Source organism: Pangasianodon hypophthalmus, chromosome 7 (genome assembly GCF_027358585.1).
Source record: "Pangasianodon hypophthalmus isolate fPanHyp1 chromosome 7, fPanHyp1.pri, whole genome shotgun sequence".
NCBI classification, from domain to species: domain Eukaryota; kingdom Metazoa; phylum Chordata; class Actinopteri; order Siluriformes; family Pangasiidae; genus Pangasianodon; species Pangasianodon hypophthalmus.
This window is the reverse complement of record NC_069716.1, coordinates 7,567,716-7,585,829: the sequence shown is the minus strand read 5'-3', so window position 1 is coordinate 7,585,829 and position 18,114 is coordinate 7,567,716. Positions and strand designations below refer to the sequence as shown.

Here is an 18,114-nt window from a genome sequence, read left to right as displayed (position 1 = left end):
GGGGGGTGTTTTTATTTTTCAGCCTTTCAAACAGCCGCTTTGTTGCGGAACCATTCTGACTGTTTGAAAGAAGACAGAAACGCAAACAGAGGGCTCATTCTTTGAAAGGAGTGAGCAGGTATTCCCAGGTGTTGCCTTCACAGACGCATAGAGTTTCCGTTTCAGTGTGAATCAATGAAGGCACTTGCTCGCCACTACATGAACGGCTGTTCAATTAAAAAAAAAAATAAAAAATGTAGAGGAATGTAGAGTGACAGAGACAGTTGAAAAGAACAGCTAGATCTTTGATTAATTTTTTTCAATATTTTGTGATATTACTGATCAACATTGTTAAAATCACATATCCCTGAAACCTTACTTTATCAGTTTATACCCTGATTGGGCACAGACCAATACATTACCAAGCAGAGCGGATATGTAAAGAATAAAACATGACAGGGCATGCTGTTCTGGGACAATAATAAATGACAGGGTGGTGTGATATATTTACCAACCAGAAGTTATTTTTCCATCACAGCACATCCTGATGTATTATTCCTCTTATACCACATCAGTTTACCATTGATTACAGTTTTTATATTTATAAACAAATGACACGGCATACTTTTAACCATTTATATTTAGATCTAATATTGTGGACTGTCAGTGAAATGGAAATTACAAACAAGCCTTTGCCATGTCGGAAAACTTGCATATAAATGTAATAAATGCTGTTTAAGCCCACTAAAGGCAACAGGTACTTATTAGTGGTGGTTAGAATTTAATACAAATTATCACTTTTAATAATTAATTAAATGTAATTTGTAAGATTCATTAAAGATCATTTATGCAATGGTGGGTCAGGATGATTTGTTTCTGGAAAACACTTACTAGATCCTGTTGTCTGAATTCACTCAATCCCTCACTTCTACCACCTAAATAGTGCACTACATAGAGCGACAACAGGAAAACGACAATTTGAGCCACAAAAAAGATTTATCATTTTATTGGCAATGATAAAATGATTTTAAATGTTTCGATGTGAGAAACATAACATTTTTTACCACATAAAAAGAGGCCTGACTGTACAAGATTGTCCATACAAAGATAACTAATTACTAACTTTTTAAACTGCACATATAAATATTTTACACGTGATAGTATATGCTACATAGCTTACATTGCAGCTATAAAAAGAAAAATAAAACCATAAACTATAATCTTTTATTTGGTTCAAACATTTCTGTAATGCCCAATTTAAGGTCACAAAAATAATGCTAGCAAATAAATTAACTACACCTGTTAACTTTTACAGTTAGACAGGGTTTGCATTTTGAGTGATTTCTAACATAGCATCATCCTAAATGTTCTCACTACTACAAATGAAACTGTGGAATAAGTGCATTAATATAGATTCAAAACTCGGCAGTGTGTTCTGCACTTCCACATTTGGGTGATTACAGAAAAAGCAGGGACGATGGGCTGGATCGGCTTTCTTACACCTCATAGTGTGGAAAGATTTTGTGTTTCAGTCCGATTTTAAAGCCCTAGCACCAAAAACACATGAAGGGCTGCCATTACTTGAGCAGTCAAAGGCATTTTACACAGTTTTCATATAGTGGTCAAGATAATAAAAATACGTCCAAACTAGTCCAAACTAGTTAAATCAAAAGGGCCACCTGAGAGAAAGGAATTTGTATCATTATCCTGTACCTGAACCTTTATAACAGATATCACTAAAATCTAAAAAAAAAAACAGGCACTTGTGTTGTTTTTTTATCCATTAAGTGGAGATACACTTAAAAGAGATACACTTAAATATCCAACTACATTTGCAAAAGACTGATAATGCAACATTCATGTACCAAAGATGAAAGTCCAACTGATATGTGAAAGCTCACAAAATCAGCAAGAACAACATGTACATATAGACTCTCATGCAGAGAGTTAGAAGTAAAGGGCTTATTAGCATCCACAAATCCAAATTTGGCATATGCAGATTTAATAAAATAGTGTATATCTGCAAACATCTACACTGATAGGCAATTCGGTTTAGACTGCAGCAATACAATTAGTTCTCAATGTAATTTGGTGCTAAAGGAAAACGTTCCTTTTGGCCATATCCACAAACTTCATCTGTGAAAGAGCATTAAAGCTGATTGATCAAAGATCAGATCAAAGGTTCACAAAGCTGAAAAGACGAAGCTCAGTGTTCACAATGCATTGTGAAAGAGACAGTACATTCACTTTTTTTTTCCTTTACCATGTACATTGTCCAGAACTGACCTGAAAATGTGTTTTTTTTCTGTTTAGTTTTGTGTGAAACAATTGCATCTTCTCTATTTTTACTCCAAGCTCACATTGTGTCATTTACCCCTAAGCCATGTCTCATTGTTAACTTGTGGAAGTATACTCTTGATATCCCGTAAGGAGGACAGTTTTGTATGAAGGAACCTGGCTCATGTGTTTGTATGGGTTCTCCAGAATCAGTGGTGCAGCTTGGCCCGAGCATTCACTTTTGCTTGAAGTCGGTTGAAGTTCCGCAGATCCAAACAATGCAAAGAGAAACTGCCACTGGTGAGGTCACTATTGAGGGATGAACGAAGCGCAGACCTTGAACAGGAACCCTGCAGGACATCAAGAGGCTAACACTGGTAGTGGATGTGCTGGTGTTGGTGCACTTTCCCGTCCACGTGCGAGTGTGTATGTGTGTGGATGTCTGTGAAGATCTTTGGGTAGACCTTGGGGCCTAGCAGGAGCTGCTGCTGCTGCTGCTGACTCAGGTACTCCTCATAGCTCATGGAGCCCATGCAGTCCTTATCGGCTCCTGGCAGTGGCCTCTCTCGAGGAGGCTGGCGATGGCCGTTGGCTTGGGCAGAGACTATGGCTCCTGAGGAACAGTGCTTTTTAGACTGGCAGAACCACAGGAGGATGGTGCCCAGGATGAAGACCACACCAGCAGGAATGCCAATGATGACGGGCCAGGGGAGCCCAGGAGACGAGACGGCAGGGGCATGCGGGAAGTGGGGCTTGGTGTCTAGAACACAAAGAGGAGATAAAACTTCAAAAAAACTTTTGACTCAAGTCTAAATGATCCATTTCCATCTTTAATGTTACTGAGAACATTTTACAGTCCATTTCAAAAAATTCTTTCAAATTTATTTTATTCTACTGAAAATTCTGAAAGCAATGCGTCAAAGCTTCTTTACTTTAAATCCAATAGTAATGTGAGGATTAAGAGACATTCAACAGAACAGCAGTGATACAGACCAGGCAGAACAGTGAGGAAGGCACTGCGGAAGCTGTAGCCCATAGTGTTGGCGCCCAGGCAGATGTACATGCCTGCGTCTTCTTCCTTGGCGCGAGTAATGAGCAGCTTGTTGAGGTAGGAGCCGTCGGGCCGTGACCACACCTCCCCGGTGGGCAGAACTACAAAGCGGTGCTCTCCAACCTCGATGGTTGAATTGTACTTGTTCTCGTCACCAGGCTCCACTCTCTTGAGCCACTGGATAACAGGTTTAACATCGCTGCGTACTTTGCACTGGAAGGATGTGGTGCCGCCATAATCTACTGTAGTGTTTACAGGATGAGTGCCGGTCAGGATGGGCTTAGAGTTGGTGCGCTCTGTAGATATAAAAAACAGTAGCACTATATTTAAAACTTGTATTAGGTAGACTAAATTGTGTTTGTTCTTTTTAAAATGATTCCTAAAAGTTCATCCATTAAGGTGGAGATGCCACGTTTTGCACAGGCAAGAGCAAGTTTCACCTCCCCCTTGCTTGGAGCAGGGCTTTGTGGAAACGTGTGTTTGTAAAGTCAGCAGGCACAGCTGGGATTTAATCTAGAGCAGATGGTAAATGAGATTGGATAGAATTTTTCTAGCTTTCTGAATTTACCACCAAACAGTAACCTTGTCATAGTTCTGTACACTAAACCAGTCTAACCACTCAATGGTAAGAAAGCTGTTAATAAAGCCTTACAACTCTCTACTAAACAGCAGCAAAATCCCAATAATCCCAATAATTACTCAACACTCATTATTCAGCATAAACCACTATACAATTCAAAATTCATCACACATTTATCACAAACTCCATTACACCACTCATATTCCTCTCTAGCCACTGCATACTGAGCTCATTTTTATGTTCTCAATTTAGGTGACAGAAAACATCAATCTGTTGTGAACTCAACCAGGCCTTTAAAAGCCCCTTTGTTTCAGGGCCAAACAAACAAATGAAAAGCAGATACTGCACATTAACCAGACACCTTTTCTCTGCCAGGTCTATTAAACTGACACATCGTGTCCGACACATTCAGAGACAAGCACAGAGGGGAGAAACAGATGACTTACGGATGACTTCCACTTTGTAGGTGGCGTTGATTTCTCCGGCGCGATTGGAGACATGGCAAGTGTATTTGCCGCTGTGCTCCGGCGTGAGGTTTTTCAGGCTTAGTGTCCATTTTTTCTTGCGGCTCTCACCCACCTCCTCAGGCGTGAGTGGTCTGCTGTCCTTCAGCCACACAATATCAGGTCTAGGGTTTCCACTAGCCGTGCACTTCAGCCTCACTGAGCTGCCTACTGGCCGAGCTATCACCCGCTTTCTCATCTTAGCCGGCTGGGTGAACCGGGGCCGCACTGTAACAAAAAAAAACCCAGAAATTTTAGAACCTCGGGAAAACCAGATTTCATGTCCTTTTTTTTTTTTTTTTTTTTTTTTTTTGAGCATACATGTTAGAAATAATGGAACCTAATACATGACGGGGAAAGGCTAGGGCTTTTAGCAAATTACTAATCCACTCACTGAACCGAAGCTGTAATATAAGTAATATTAAAGTCAACACTGGAAATTAGCTATTTGACTGTCAAAGCCCAATATAATATCCCTGTAACGTGTTTTTGAATACCATGCCCATGGCCAATTCAGCACAAAAAATATCAGCTTATCCCAAGTAAGTGTTTTTGCAGGGTTTAGGGTCTCGGGTTATAGACTTTCTGAAGGCACCATGTAATTTTTCACAACATTGATAATGTTACAATGAAAATATCTCACACAAGGGCTGAAGTGAAGCCCTTGTGGAGGGCAATATTATTGAGCAAAGAGCCACCACATGAGGGCAATTTGACAAAGCAAACAGCAGCTGCTCTGAAGTTTTACCAGGCCGTTCGTTGCTGGCTGTTTATACTCACAGCAGAGTTCGAACAAACAGCAGGAAAGAACACACAATAGTGAACTCGGCCTGTTTCTCTACTGAATTCAACAGTGCTTAGTGGGCGCTAACAGCTCAGACCTGATATCGAATTGGATGGTGGCCGTCAAAGAGGAATGGAATGCTTCCCCCCTTGCACGATACTTAAATAGCCTGCTCTTTGGCTTGTCAAATGCAATTGCCAAAGCAAAACTTGAGTCTATAGTTGGAGAAGAGTGAAACCAGTGTAGGGTTGGCTGTCCCCTAACTGGTCAAGCTTTTTAGAACTAGAAGGTTTGATTGAACATAAAGAAGCAATTGCATACTATTTCTATTTTATAGCTTTTTTTTTTTTTTTTTTTTTAATGTAGCTGTTCTTTTTTCCATATGGTAAATGATATATATCCTTATAATTGCTTGGATGGGAAAAGGGCCACTTGCAGTTATAATAAAATAAGAACTCATAAAGAAAAAAATAAACTAAATTTATGCCTGCTTATTTCCACCAAACCACATTCTACTTTACAATTGAAAACTGATGCACAACCTCAAGTCATGGCATACGACTATAAGCCCAAAAGATCTGCTTATGAAACTCTTTGGCAAATAGGAATGAATTCCTTCTTGATCTTGGGAAGCAATTATAGCTAATAGGAATAAAAGGAGTTCAAAGGGAGGATCAGAGAGCTCTAGCACCTTACCCAGTTTTCCCGACAGGTCAGTGGAGAACTCTGCATCTCCTGCTGGTCTGGCACCATCCTTCCCTGAGCTCGAGTCATCTGCGTACAGAGAAGACAGTGTCTTTGAAGCTTACATATCAAAGCGCACCTCTGCATTTCAGTCATTCCTGTATACACCACTGTTTCTGCACTCGTGCGGATTTCATCTTTAACAGAAACGTAAATCTGGCTCGAGATAAGTCAGTGAAGTGACAAACATGATACAGTAGCTGAGAGCAGCGCTCTGGCTGACTTGTGATTAATTTGCCTACGGGTGCCAAATGAAACTGTAAGACTCCATGTTAGCAAAAACTATCCGAGATTTATCGTTTCACGAGATGATTTATGCACTGAGACAGAGATGCTTTTTGGAGAAACCTAGTACGATCTGGATTAAATGTTGCGTGCTAGTGTAAGGAAGAAAACTCTCTAGAAAAGACAGAGAAATTATTCAAGTCAACGCAATGAAAACAAAGAACATAAAGACCGTGATTAGTGTGCAGGCAATTCAAAGACCTCTATTCTGTGGGGTACTTGCTCAATTCCTAAGAGTAAGCTTTAAGAGGCAAGTGGGGAGGGATGGAGAGTGAAAAATGCAAGTGGAAATTCAGGGCCTTTCTGCTCTGGTTACATCCCCCTCCTGCCAGCTCATCCATTCAACACATGACTGGCATTTTCAGAGCTGTCAGCTCTTTGAACCTGTCGGCAGGCTGGTTTGATCTGAGAGTGTACGCAGTTTAATACTCCTGCAGGAGAGGCTCCAACCTGGGCAGAGAAAAGACTTGGCCCATTAGGCTTACAGCTTCATTACTGCTCTCCAAAACCCCCTCTTCCCCTTTACTGCACCTCATCAGCACATAGCTCTTTTGTTCGGGTTTTATACTCATCGGAACAATTATGCATAAATTTTTGTTGGATCGATAACAGTGGATTCCGGGCTTGGCCGCAGACCCGCTCAATGCTTGTAGTATGTATGTTTAGTATCATTCATAAAACTTCTCCTTAAGGCCAAAACAGCAGTTTGAGGCCTTGGGTCAGAACGTGTGCCAGTTTTCAAAGTTGCAATAACATATACATTCTTGTAAAAGCTCATAACCGCTGCTTCGCTGTAACAGTGAAGCCCCGTCTCTGAACAAAATCTAGTTTTGATTCATGGAAAGTCAAGAAAGTGCACGGGTCTTCGGGTTTCTAAACAAACTTCTGTTTCCCTTTAATTAAGTACAATTGACACTGTGGTGAGCTACATTTCACACGTCCACCAGCCTGCAGTTCTAACGGTTCTGAGCCGAGTGACGGAGCTGTTTGGATAACCCCTCTGTGTGTTTGCTTTTACATCTGCTGTAGAGAAGACTGCAGAAAACAGGCCTTGTTCTAAGGGAAACCTGAGTACACTAAGCCCTGTTTTTCTCAAAGATTATGTCTGTCAGATGTTTTAATGCTCAGGGGCCCTCAAGGTGGTGAGCTAAAGAGTTAGTTGCTAGTTAACTAGATCATAAATGAAGCCAGCAATATATGTCCCTCTTGTACAGTCAAACGTCCTGATTGGCTGTGTGGAGTTCTCAGGGCTTGCAAAAAAGTGCAATATTTATGGTTCTTGCTAATTCTAGCAATCCAATGCTGTCATGTATCATCCAAATCTTTACAAAACAATGTCTCTGCATCCACCTTTCTGCAGCCACCTATAATTAAAGCTCTGTCAAGGTGTTCTGAATGCAGTATGCTAATTATTCCGTCGTCATATATGTCCTGGTCAAGTCATCAATGATAAATGAGTGTTTTGAAGGCCATGTATTTTTCAACAGAGGCCTCAAATGGAGCATCAGTATGGTGGACTGGTGTTAGCTGTTAGTTTGGCTTTGATTTACTGAATTACAGCATGCAGCTTATGGAAACCATTACTGATTTTGGTGCTACACAGCCTCATATTAACAGCCAGCTCCAAATGGTGAAAATTTATGAGCCGTGGTCACAGTGGAGACATTGCTACATTACAGACTACAGTCATACTCCGAAAATGAATAACAACTGACAAGTTGACAGATTAACTGCCTGTCAAACGTATTTATGTTCAACTAGACGAGTGAATCTTTAAAGCACTTTTTATTTGAGCGTTATGTGTTATACCATAAAGAGCACACTATGATAAAGTGAAGTAGCCCAAATATCACCTCAGTACTTTTCTGAAGTCACTACACCTTTCATAATTCAACTCACCCAATACTGACAGGGTCACAACCTTTTTCTCTTGAACTTGAAACATCTGTTGGATGGATACGTCATGCAGAGAAAAAAAAAAACTTTAAAGTACTAATCCAACTATATGCTCTGCTGGTAATTCTGAAAACCACTATTTCCTTTTTAATATTCTCTTCACTTTGACTTTAATCACTTGAGACTGAGTCTACAACAACACACAAATTAAGATACAACTGTATAACATAGCACCTGGGGAGTTTCGAAAAGTTACAAAGAGCTATTGAAATCATTCTCCAAGTTCCTATAAAGGCGCTGACTGTGACTTCTTCCATAACGTCACCTTCCTATTGACTCAGAGGCAGCATGATTAGCTACAGTCCTTCTCACTTTGGCACAATCCCTGACAGTCTGTCTCTATCCCTGCTATGCTGAGGAGCACGAGACAGCTTTACTAAGGCCTTACTCTGGCAAATAAGGACTGACCTTGCATTAAGCATTTCCTTTCCTCTTTTAAGGATTACCGGCACAGAGGGAGAAGATAATGACTGTAGTCTATGCAGTTTTCTGCCTCAGGCTTTTAAGAATCAAGTCTGCATCTGGGGAGTGGGGAAAGTCAGCAAAGATTTGGGATTTGTCTCCCAAAGGTATTACAGTACATAGTCATCGTAGGACACTGAACAAAGAAAAACAACAGGAGGTTTTCAGCTTTATGCAACCTCACTTCATAGCGAGACAAATTCTGAAATCCACCATGTCCCTGACCAGGATAAAGCAGTTACTGAAGATGACTGATTTTTTTTTTTTTTTTAATATTAAACGCACAAAGTGTGCATTTCAGAAATGAACAAGGTGCTCTGTCTAAACACTGGCAAATCAGAAATTGGTAGAAATACAGTGGTTCATGGTATTGACAAGATCTCCTTAATTCAGCAGAGGACCAAAAACATCTGACTGAAAGGCTGCTGCCTTGACTGGATATCCACACTCCAACTCAAAACTTCATCCAAAAGATCATTTCAGGGAAGTGCGGAAGTAGTGGACTGAGGCAACACAGGCTCTACTTAGTACACTCATGGCTTCGGAAACACATATTCTTGTGATTACTTCGCAAGTAAGTAATGCTGTCTGTATGTATGGCTTTGTTCGATGTGTAAGACTTGTGTCTCATCCTGGCAGTGGTTTGATCGCAGACCATCAGTGGTAATTATGGCCAACTGTGAAGGGATAAAGAGAAGCCTGCATTAGGCGTTAGGCTATATTGCTTTGCACACAGCCATTTTCGACACCAACTGGTCCTTGTACAACAATACTAGTGTGCTTTTTTGAGACTCATCCCCAATATTTTGTCAAAAGGAACATGATGGAGAAAATTCTTCATATCTGACAAATGTTTCCAGCTCTAGAAGTCAAATTCACTGTGCAAATTCTGTTACACTACTGTGCTGAGTGGTTGCAAAACTGGCCATGCTCTCTGGGTATGGCATTACTCTCTCCCGTCAATCACAGCGACGTCCAATCATGGAATTTGCTGGCTCATGTATGCGGAAGAGGACAGATAACATTTTTCTTCGCTGCCAGCAGCAGTTTGAAAAGTTGAATTTTAAAAAACACTGTCCTAGAATTAAAACGAAATCTTATATCCGTTCTACCTTAATGTGGTGACCAGTCCTTTCAGCAGACATCACTGAACACGTGTCTAAATCCTAGACTGGGTAAAGATTTGTGCAATTCACTATGCTTTCCATTCTCAGCCGTAGCCAGCATGGCAATGTCCACTCAGAGGCATTTTGTTCTCCTTTAAACCCTTCACAGGGTAATGCAGGACCCCATGCTGATGTTCTCACAGCAGTGTTTAAGAAAGCAACATCATGTTATCACTAGAGGGCCACGCTGTCTGAGGCTTCAGCGAAAATACACGGCAAGGATCAAACGTTACTGAGACACGTAACAGAAACTGCCTTTTATGTTTATACCCGTCTTCCCTTGATTCTTTTAACACCATGACATCCAGTTATCTTTCCCCTACCTAGAGTATTCTCTTTTATATGCATCTATTATTACAGAATACAGGTTTTAACAACATAGTCAGCGAGCATGTGGAAATTGGGCAGTAAATGTCAACCTTGATATATTTTAGAGGTTTACACTCCATGAGTTAAGTATCATGTTCTGCACATATCCACAGTAAAAGTTCTCGATTGGCTCGCTCTTTGCAAAGCTCAGCACGCAGCAGCAGTTCGAAAGCACATTTTCTTCATGCTTTTGTTCGGCGGCTGCTTTATATCGTGTTTGCACTTCATTTTTACACAGTGAAATATTAAAGCAGGGAGAGTTCTAAAGATGGGTATATATGGGATGCTGAACAGAAGCAAATATAAGGACAAACTCCACAAGCCTGGAGGGTTTAAGAGGAGTGTAGTGTGCACAGCAGGTCCAGCTCGTTAATGGTGTCTCTCCATACCAACACTTGGAGAGATTTATAGTCAATCGTATAACTGTGTTTATTTCACCATTTATTAAAACAATGTCCATTTAACAAAATTTCATTAACTAATTCTAAACATACTGAATTAAATGCAGTAGGGAGAATAACACAAAAGACAGAGCACTGGACTAATTGAGTTAAATATCAGGTGCATCACAAACACATTTAGCATGAGGCGGGAGGAGACTGGTGGCATTTCTGGGTGCTGGGTGCTGCCCACCTGCTTTCACTGACCCCCTCCCCTTCACCCACTCGCCCCAGCTGCCTGCCTGTAACTCTAGCAAACATCAAGGACAGGACGGAGCTTTACCAAATTAACATATCTCAGATATTGATTGCATCAAGCTCCCTTTGAAACGGACACCTCCGCCCCACACGCTGAACTCACGCTCGTTCTGACCAAATTGTTTAGAAATAAAATGACGCCTTAAAAGGTGTAAGACTGGAGGTGTCAGTTACTGGCCGAGTAAAATTCATTTAGTGAAACTTTAACTTAATCAAATGCTGAATTGTAGCCAGTACACTTAATGAGCTTTAAAAAGCCTTTAAACCATGGTATAAAATAACAACCAACACATTCTTTCTTTAAGGAAATTATTCATCCAGTAGGGTACAAAGCACAGGAAAAAAAGTAAATCAAGTGGTCATTTTTTAAGTAACGTTATGCTATTCTTTGACAAATTGAACTACTTTGCAGTGTTTTATAGTCACTGTTTAGAGAACCTTTACTAAAACTCCTAATTTCAGATCATTTAGTCTAATTTCAGTTCTTGGCAAACACAAGATTGTGATTCATGGGTTATAGCCTCAAAAACACTGTAGAAGTCTATAAGGAGTTTGAGCTACTCTAACATTTTAATCAACAATACAAACACAATACAAAAAAAAAAAAAAAAAAGATTTTGCGTATCGAGGCCATGCCAATGAAAACAGCTTTGCAGAGGAATCGCGAGTGTACTGCTCCAGGACAAGTATTATAAAGAAGTCTGAAGCTGGTAATACCCGATACATTCCATCAACACATATTTTCATCAGTGCTGTGCGGAGGCACCCCCTCACGTTTGAAGATGACAGGAGGAGTTGAGAGAAGGAGAGCTGGTGCCAATTCACCGCGAGCCACTTTCTGTCTGACAATCAGCAACACATGTCCAAAGACTTACTCACACTCCTGAATCATCTGCCCCTATTCTCATATTGTAGGAGTCTCAAAAGTTACGCAGAGATTGAACAAAGTTCGAGGTTTAAATACCACATCAAAGAACACCTTCGTGGGGAAAAAAAGGAAATGTTGGCTACACTGGTTCCACCACAGTGGTATATCTTAATCTTTCTGTTGCAACACACCATGTAGTTGTGTTGGTTATGGACTTACTACAATCCCAAAATGTGTGGAAAAATATTTTCTACCCAGCCTTGATTAAACAATTCTCACAGGCGCAAAACAGCAGGGTTCAGTTTGAAAGTTCAGACCTTGTATTATTCATCAGATTAATATAAGATTAAAATGTGTAATTAAGATTGGCCCTAATCAGAATAAAACATTTAAATAAAGTAGAACAGTTTGTAAAAAGGGAAAAATTGCCTCATTTTTGCAGCATATTTAGAAACAATGCCTCAGAGCTCCAGGGTCTCAATCAATACTGGTTCAGGCTTGAGCTCGGGTGAGGTATGAGGCAGGATGCAAGTGCGTAAACTCAGAGTGTTGTTTATTAAGAGCAAATCTATAATCATTGTGATAACAATAGGCAACGATAAACACAAACGTTACAATCCATAATCAGAACTAAAAGGCAGGCTAAAGTCAAAAAACATATTTACACACGAAAGGACACGAGGCTCAGAAATACAACACTACTGAGTAAACACTACAAGACTGCAACAACACAAAAGAACAGGAGGATATAAAAGGATGCTAAACTAAGAGCAGGTGTACACATTAGGGAACAGACCAATGACCAGCCAGGGGCGGAGACAGGAACAAGAAGCAAAACAAAATCCCATATCAAAATTTACCACACTTGTTGCCAGTAGTTGGATTAGCGACTCTAGGTATGAATTAGTATATGTGTGTGTGTGTGTGTGTGTATGTATGTGTGTGTGTCATCCATGGTGTATTCCCGCCTCATGCCCAGTGTTCCTGGGATAGGCTCCGAATCCACCATAACCCTGACCAGGATAAACCGGTTACAGAAAAAGAATGAATGATGTGTATTTAACATTTACATCTGAAAACCTTACACATAAAAACGTCTGTACTGCATTACAGTTTCTCCTTCTGCTACTTCAATCAAAGACATGAAACACTAATAAAAACATCACATCTGCGTTTTACAGTTTATAATAACTGTTTTTGATTATTCTACATTATGATCAAAGCGACTGTACCATTTGAGATTTTTCTAAAGGAACAAACACAGCAACAAATCAGCTCCCGAAAAAGAAAAAAAAAGCAGTGCACTCCAAAAACAGAGAAGGTCATGCTAAACAAAGTGCTGTGAGACTTCAAAGGCAGTCCTGCGATGAGGCAGTGTCTTCTCCTCCAACACATCAGAACTAATTGGTGCATCTATTCTCTCTGACCACACTTCACTTGTTTCCTTTTATACAGGTTGCACCACTGTGCAGTCAGGGCTCGATAATCAGCAGCCGGTCAAAGAAAGGATAGCGAAGGAGCTGAACAAAGACCACCTCTAATGAGAGAGGATTCCTCTGCTGTACCAGTCACCCAGCACCACTGAGAAAAAGCTATTATATGTCGTTAAAAGGGTGGAAACTCGGGGTAGGTGTGTAGATGTGGGGCTCAAAAGGATATAGGCGCCACCCTCTGTGTCGGCCCCCTAGTACCTCCTCAGGGAACAATGGAGGAACAAGCTTAATCCTGGCCAGCTTATAATGAGCTATAAGCTTTCCTTTCAGAGCAAAAATGCTCTCCCTTCTTTGGCCACTAATCAGGGACAAAATGCCCCTATGCTTTTCAGCATTGCAAATCCTCATTCCTTTGCAGGTTCCCTCTTCTCTTGTTTTGCGTTTTCAAGTGTCCAAGGTTGAAGAGGAGAAGAGCTTAGGGTCCATGAGAATGGTCAGGCATCTGAACGGATGGAAGCTTTATGTTCAAGTGGGCCTTTTGAGGCTGCACAGAGATACACAAGTTGTTGCACCAATGCATTCGGGACAAAGAAGAACGAGAAGGAAGTAGAGCGCTATTTCTCCCTTTCATACAACCCCCATCTCATATCAAACTAAAAGCTCTGTCTCATCTTACTGTGAAAAACACGCTGATGTTCAGGACTTAAAATTGTCCTATGAACCACAAACATGTTTCACCTAGATGTCCTTAGGAATCCACTGTGCACATTTCAGCACCAAAATACTTGAAGTGAGCCATAGACCACACAGGAGAAACTATAAAGAGCTGTGAACTCATTTGATGCATGTAATACTTTTTTCCCTCTTGTCTAAATGTCAGAGTAGTCTGTTAAAGTAAAATGACATTTAACTGGCTTAAAGGCGAATGTTTTGTGGGCTGGCAAAATGAAACATTTCACAAACCATACTCCATTTTACAGTTATGCTCCCACTGGCAAGTTCAGACCTCTTACAGATGAAACAAATGACTTCCCAATTTATCGTAAAGAGGCAATTAGGTGTTACAAATTAACAAAGCATTCCAACCAGTGGGGAAGATTTTTGCAAGCAACAGGCAATGCGAAACAGGCCTTAGTGTGTGAACGACATGTGAAGAGCATTTAAAAAAAACTTTTAAAACCACTGTTTGTTTTTTTTTTTTTGTCTCCACCAAATGACTAACATGCGTATAAAAAAATCACGATCCTTTGCGCCCTTCCACTGTACATGATTCATCTTTAGTCAATCCCTTCACAATCACTTTGTCTCAAAGCAAACCTGACGATATTCATCTGCAACTCTCCCTCTCCTACATGAATCACATCTGACACACCAAGCCAAAATGCATTTTGCAAATTCCTGGCCTGCACATTAGACTGCACCTCCTGTTTCCTCCATCACTTGCCGCACGATGAAACCGAGCAGAACTGCGATAGGGGTTGTGTTGAGACTCTGCCTCCCCATATTAGAGCCTTCATAAACAGGCAGGCGTGAAATGTAATCCCGGGCCTTACACCTTTGGCCGATTCTAGCTGCTTGAGTGCTTTGTTTGCGTTTTGCCCCTTTTTCCGGATCTTTGAGTGGCTCCCTTTGCCAGTGCCTTTGAAAGTCAAGCTTGCCCCCACCTGTAGAGGGACGAACACCATGTTTACATTATTGTGTGCTTAAAATGGCATCTTCATTTCCTCTGCCTTGTTTCCGGATGAGTAGGTCGGTAACAATACAAAAGTGGGAGGATCTGTTTGGCTTGTGGTGGTGGTGCTTTGATGGAAAAAAAAAAGCCTGGATCATACCCAAGTTCATCCTGACTCACAAATGAAATGTTGATTCACCGGTGATGAATATAAGGATCAGAATACATGAAGTGTTTGGATGAAGATCTTTGTAGCGCAAGTATGTGTTAATCCTTTTCCCGAGGTTTGTCTGTAGCACATTTTGGAGGAGTGAAAGGTTATGCAAGTTTATTTATGATAAGGTCTGTCTGGTGAGCCAGTATCAAAGAAAAAGGGATTGAGTATTACACTGTAATACTGTAACTCAATAGCCTTTGAAATCTTTACCGTAAAGTCATACATTTTTACATTTGAAGGTCAGCCAGTTCTTTCTTTGTTTTCTGTTTTCATAAGCTACTATTTCTTGCTAAGTTCCTCTCCAGTAAAGGGGAGTGGAACAAAGTCATGCTTTGCAGAAAAACTTGGAAAATGTTCTATATTCTTGAATGAACAGAGTTGGTGAAACAATGGGTAAAGAAAGTAAAAGGCCATTTTCTTTTCTGTCCCTTTCCTGCTTTCTATTCTAAAGTCCTGATCCATCTTGCCCTTGCTTCACCAAGCGTGTCACTCAGTCTCTGACAGACCCTGATGCCTGGCAGGCCAGTGGACACATGACCATTGAAGCTGAGCAAAGTACAAACGAAGACAAATCTGCTGAGAAGCCTGCCATAACAGGTTGGTTAGCACATGAAAGGAAGGCAAAAGGAGGGCTTTGTATTCTTCTTTACGCCCATTTCCTCTGTTCTTCCCAATTCCGTGACTATACTTATTCTCCACTTAAACCAACAGAGTTAGCTTTCCTTCTCTAAAGTAAAACCTCGTTCTCTGTTTTGTACTGAAGATATATAATGGCAAAAGAACAGCGGTATAAAAGAGGTACTCCAATTTTATGGCAATTAAGCCGAGCTTATTGCATAACTCACCACTGGATATCTCATTGCTGTCTTCCATGAATTTAATTCCTCTGATCTGTTTTGAAATTCATTTAATATCTAATCGGGAATTTCTAAGGGAGCCTGCGAAGGTCACGAGATTGGGCTGCCATGCGATCTGTTTTCTTAGGTTCTGCCCCAAGACAGCTGTGGAATCTGACACTTGTGTCAAGGAGTGCGTGGAGAAAAGAGATTAGGGAAAGCGCAGGCGGACTTTCTCATTCTCGTCACGTTCATCGACCCAACAGTGCAGAAGGACAACTTTCTTTTAAGTTCTCCTCAAAAGATTCCTGTGATGAATGCCGTGAAACATGAGCTTTCGGCATGTTTCGACTTTGTTGAGCATTCCGTGCAGAACAAGAAAAAAACAGCTCTGGTGTACGTTCTCACAAAATTGCTTCCAAAGATACCATGTTTGAAATTTTGGGGTTTCCGGCAGCCCAGCACATTCAGCCTTAACACCCAGATGGGAAGGAGAGTGTCAGCTCTGAAATGTCAGGTCTGTTTTCACAGTTCGTGTAAATCTCTCAATTTGTTTTGGAAGACTTAAAATAATTACATTCCAGGAAAAATATTTCCCAAACCCACTCCATTTCAAAAGCGCCAGCCAGAAAAATAGATAAGAATATCCACTAAGTACAGAAGTATTGATAAGGCCCTCTGTCACAGGGCTGATAAGATCAGAATGCAGAACACATGACCTTATAATATCTTATCATTCTATAATATTCTTATCACTCAACTGTCTGGCCGAAAAAAATACATGATGACAGATGAAAAGTTTTTTTTAGCTGATAAGAGACAAAATGTGCACAAAAGCCGTCAATTTCCCAGAAAAAAAAAAAAAAAAAGAAATCTTTGCTAAGGTGTGTAGAACTTAGAAACTGATGAACTTGCTCTGCCAGACTGACCACCTCAGGGCATCTCAAAGTCTTAAGGGAAACCCTGCGTACAGATCACTAGATATCTCAAGCTTCAGTTTTCCTGGATTAAGATCACTACCAGATGTTGGCTGAGCAGCAGCTTCTAAGGCCCAAACAAGCTCCACAAATCACTATAAATCACCAGAGACTTCTCTGTAGCTTCCTACTTGTCTTAATTTTGCAATTACTTCAAGTCACGTCTGCACTGAGTTCATAAACAAAGAGTAAATCTCATTTATCTTAGATGTATTGTTCTGTTTTTAGTAGCCAGTTTATATTGGCAAGAGCCAACAAAAGCAACACGAACCATTACTGTAACAGTCTTTTCTCAAACGGTATCACATAATGACCCTCTCTGCTGGCCCCTCTCAAGGCTACCTTTTCTCTTATTAGTTTAGCCAGTGAAGCCATTTGCTCCTCTGGTATAATAACATAAACCTTATCTCCAGTTAGCCCGAACAACCAGACTATAAAAATATATGAACGCTGGACACAGGCATCAGTAAACAAACATGGATACTTTGGTGGTGTGGGGAAAAATAAATCTGTCATCAAATGTGGATAACATGAATGAGTGGGTGTGGGGAGTGAGAATGGAAAAAGAAACAGATCACGCTTGGAGGACAGGGAGAAGTGTATAGCTGGGACCTATAAGAGGAACTGGTGGTTCCCGGAGCCAGCAGTGCCACTGACGGATGGATGCTAATGTCTTTCCCATCTGGCTCGAAGAAGGGCAAGGCTACTAATGAGTCCTATCAACACTGGTCTCCAGTCCTCACTGGGACATTTGATCACTAAGCCATAAAACCCAGGGTGGACTACATAAGCAGTCCCAGTACTTCAAAACACAATGTTTTTTTAAGCTTAATCTAAGGCCCTGTCCACAGATATACAGATATTTTAGAAAACATAGATTTTTTTAGCCTCCTGTCCACAGGAAAACAGCGAAAACACTGAAATTGAAGCTTTTCGAAAACATCCTCCAAGATGGAAAAATTTTAAAACATAAAAGTTTTCAGTTTTCACATGAACAGGATAAAAATTGTTCCCATCCACTGCGGATTTTCATATGTTATGCATGTGCTAGGACTATAACCTGCTAACCTGATTGGTACTTTGGTGCTTATCATAACAAAATTGTAATAACATAATTGCAATTTAATCTTGGTTTGTTTTTATTACCTTTGTAGTATTTTATTTATAAGCAACAGTATACGGTATGCAAGCATACTGGTGTAACATTAAGCAGTAGTTCCACCTCATTGCCAGTCCACATGAAACCTTGTGTTTGAC

At 40.6% G+C, this 18,114-nt stretch overlaps 1 protein-coding gene across 1 annotated transcript in view; it reads right to left on the bottom strand.

Moving 5' to 3' along the window:
• Positions 1 to 969: 969 nt before the first annotated feature.
• Positions 970 to 18,114, bottom strand: part of fgfrl1a (fibroblast growth factor receptor like 1a) — a 42,336-nt gene continuing 25,191 nt past the window's right edge. The window contains exons 4-7 of the mRNA XM_026940730.3: positions 5,871 to 5,948; positions 4,334 to 4,618; positions 3,250 to 3,603; positions 970 to 3,016 (exon numbers count right to left, since the gene is read on the bottom strand). Coding sequence (XP_026796531.1) covers positions 2,625 to 3,016; positions 3,250 to 3,603; positions 4,334 to 4,618; positions 5,871 to 5,948 — 1,109 coding nt within the window. The 3' untranslated portion in view covers positions 970 to 2,624. The remainder of the gene's footprint in view (positions 3,017 to 3,249; positions 3,604 to 4,333; positions 4,619 to 5,870; positions 5,949 to 18,114) is intronic.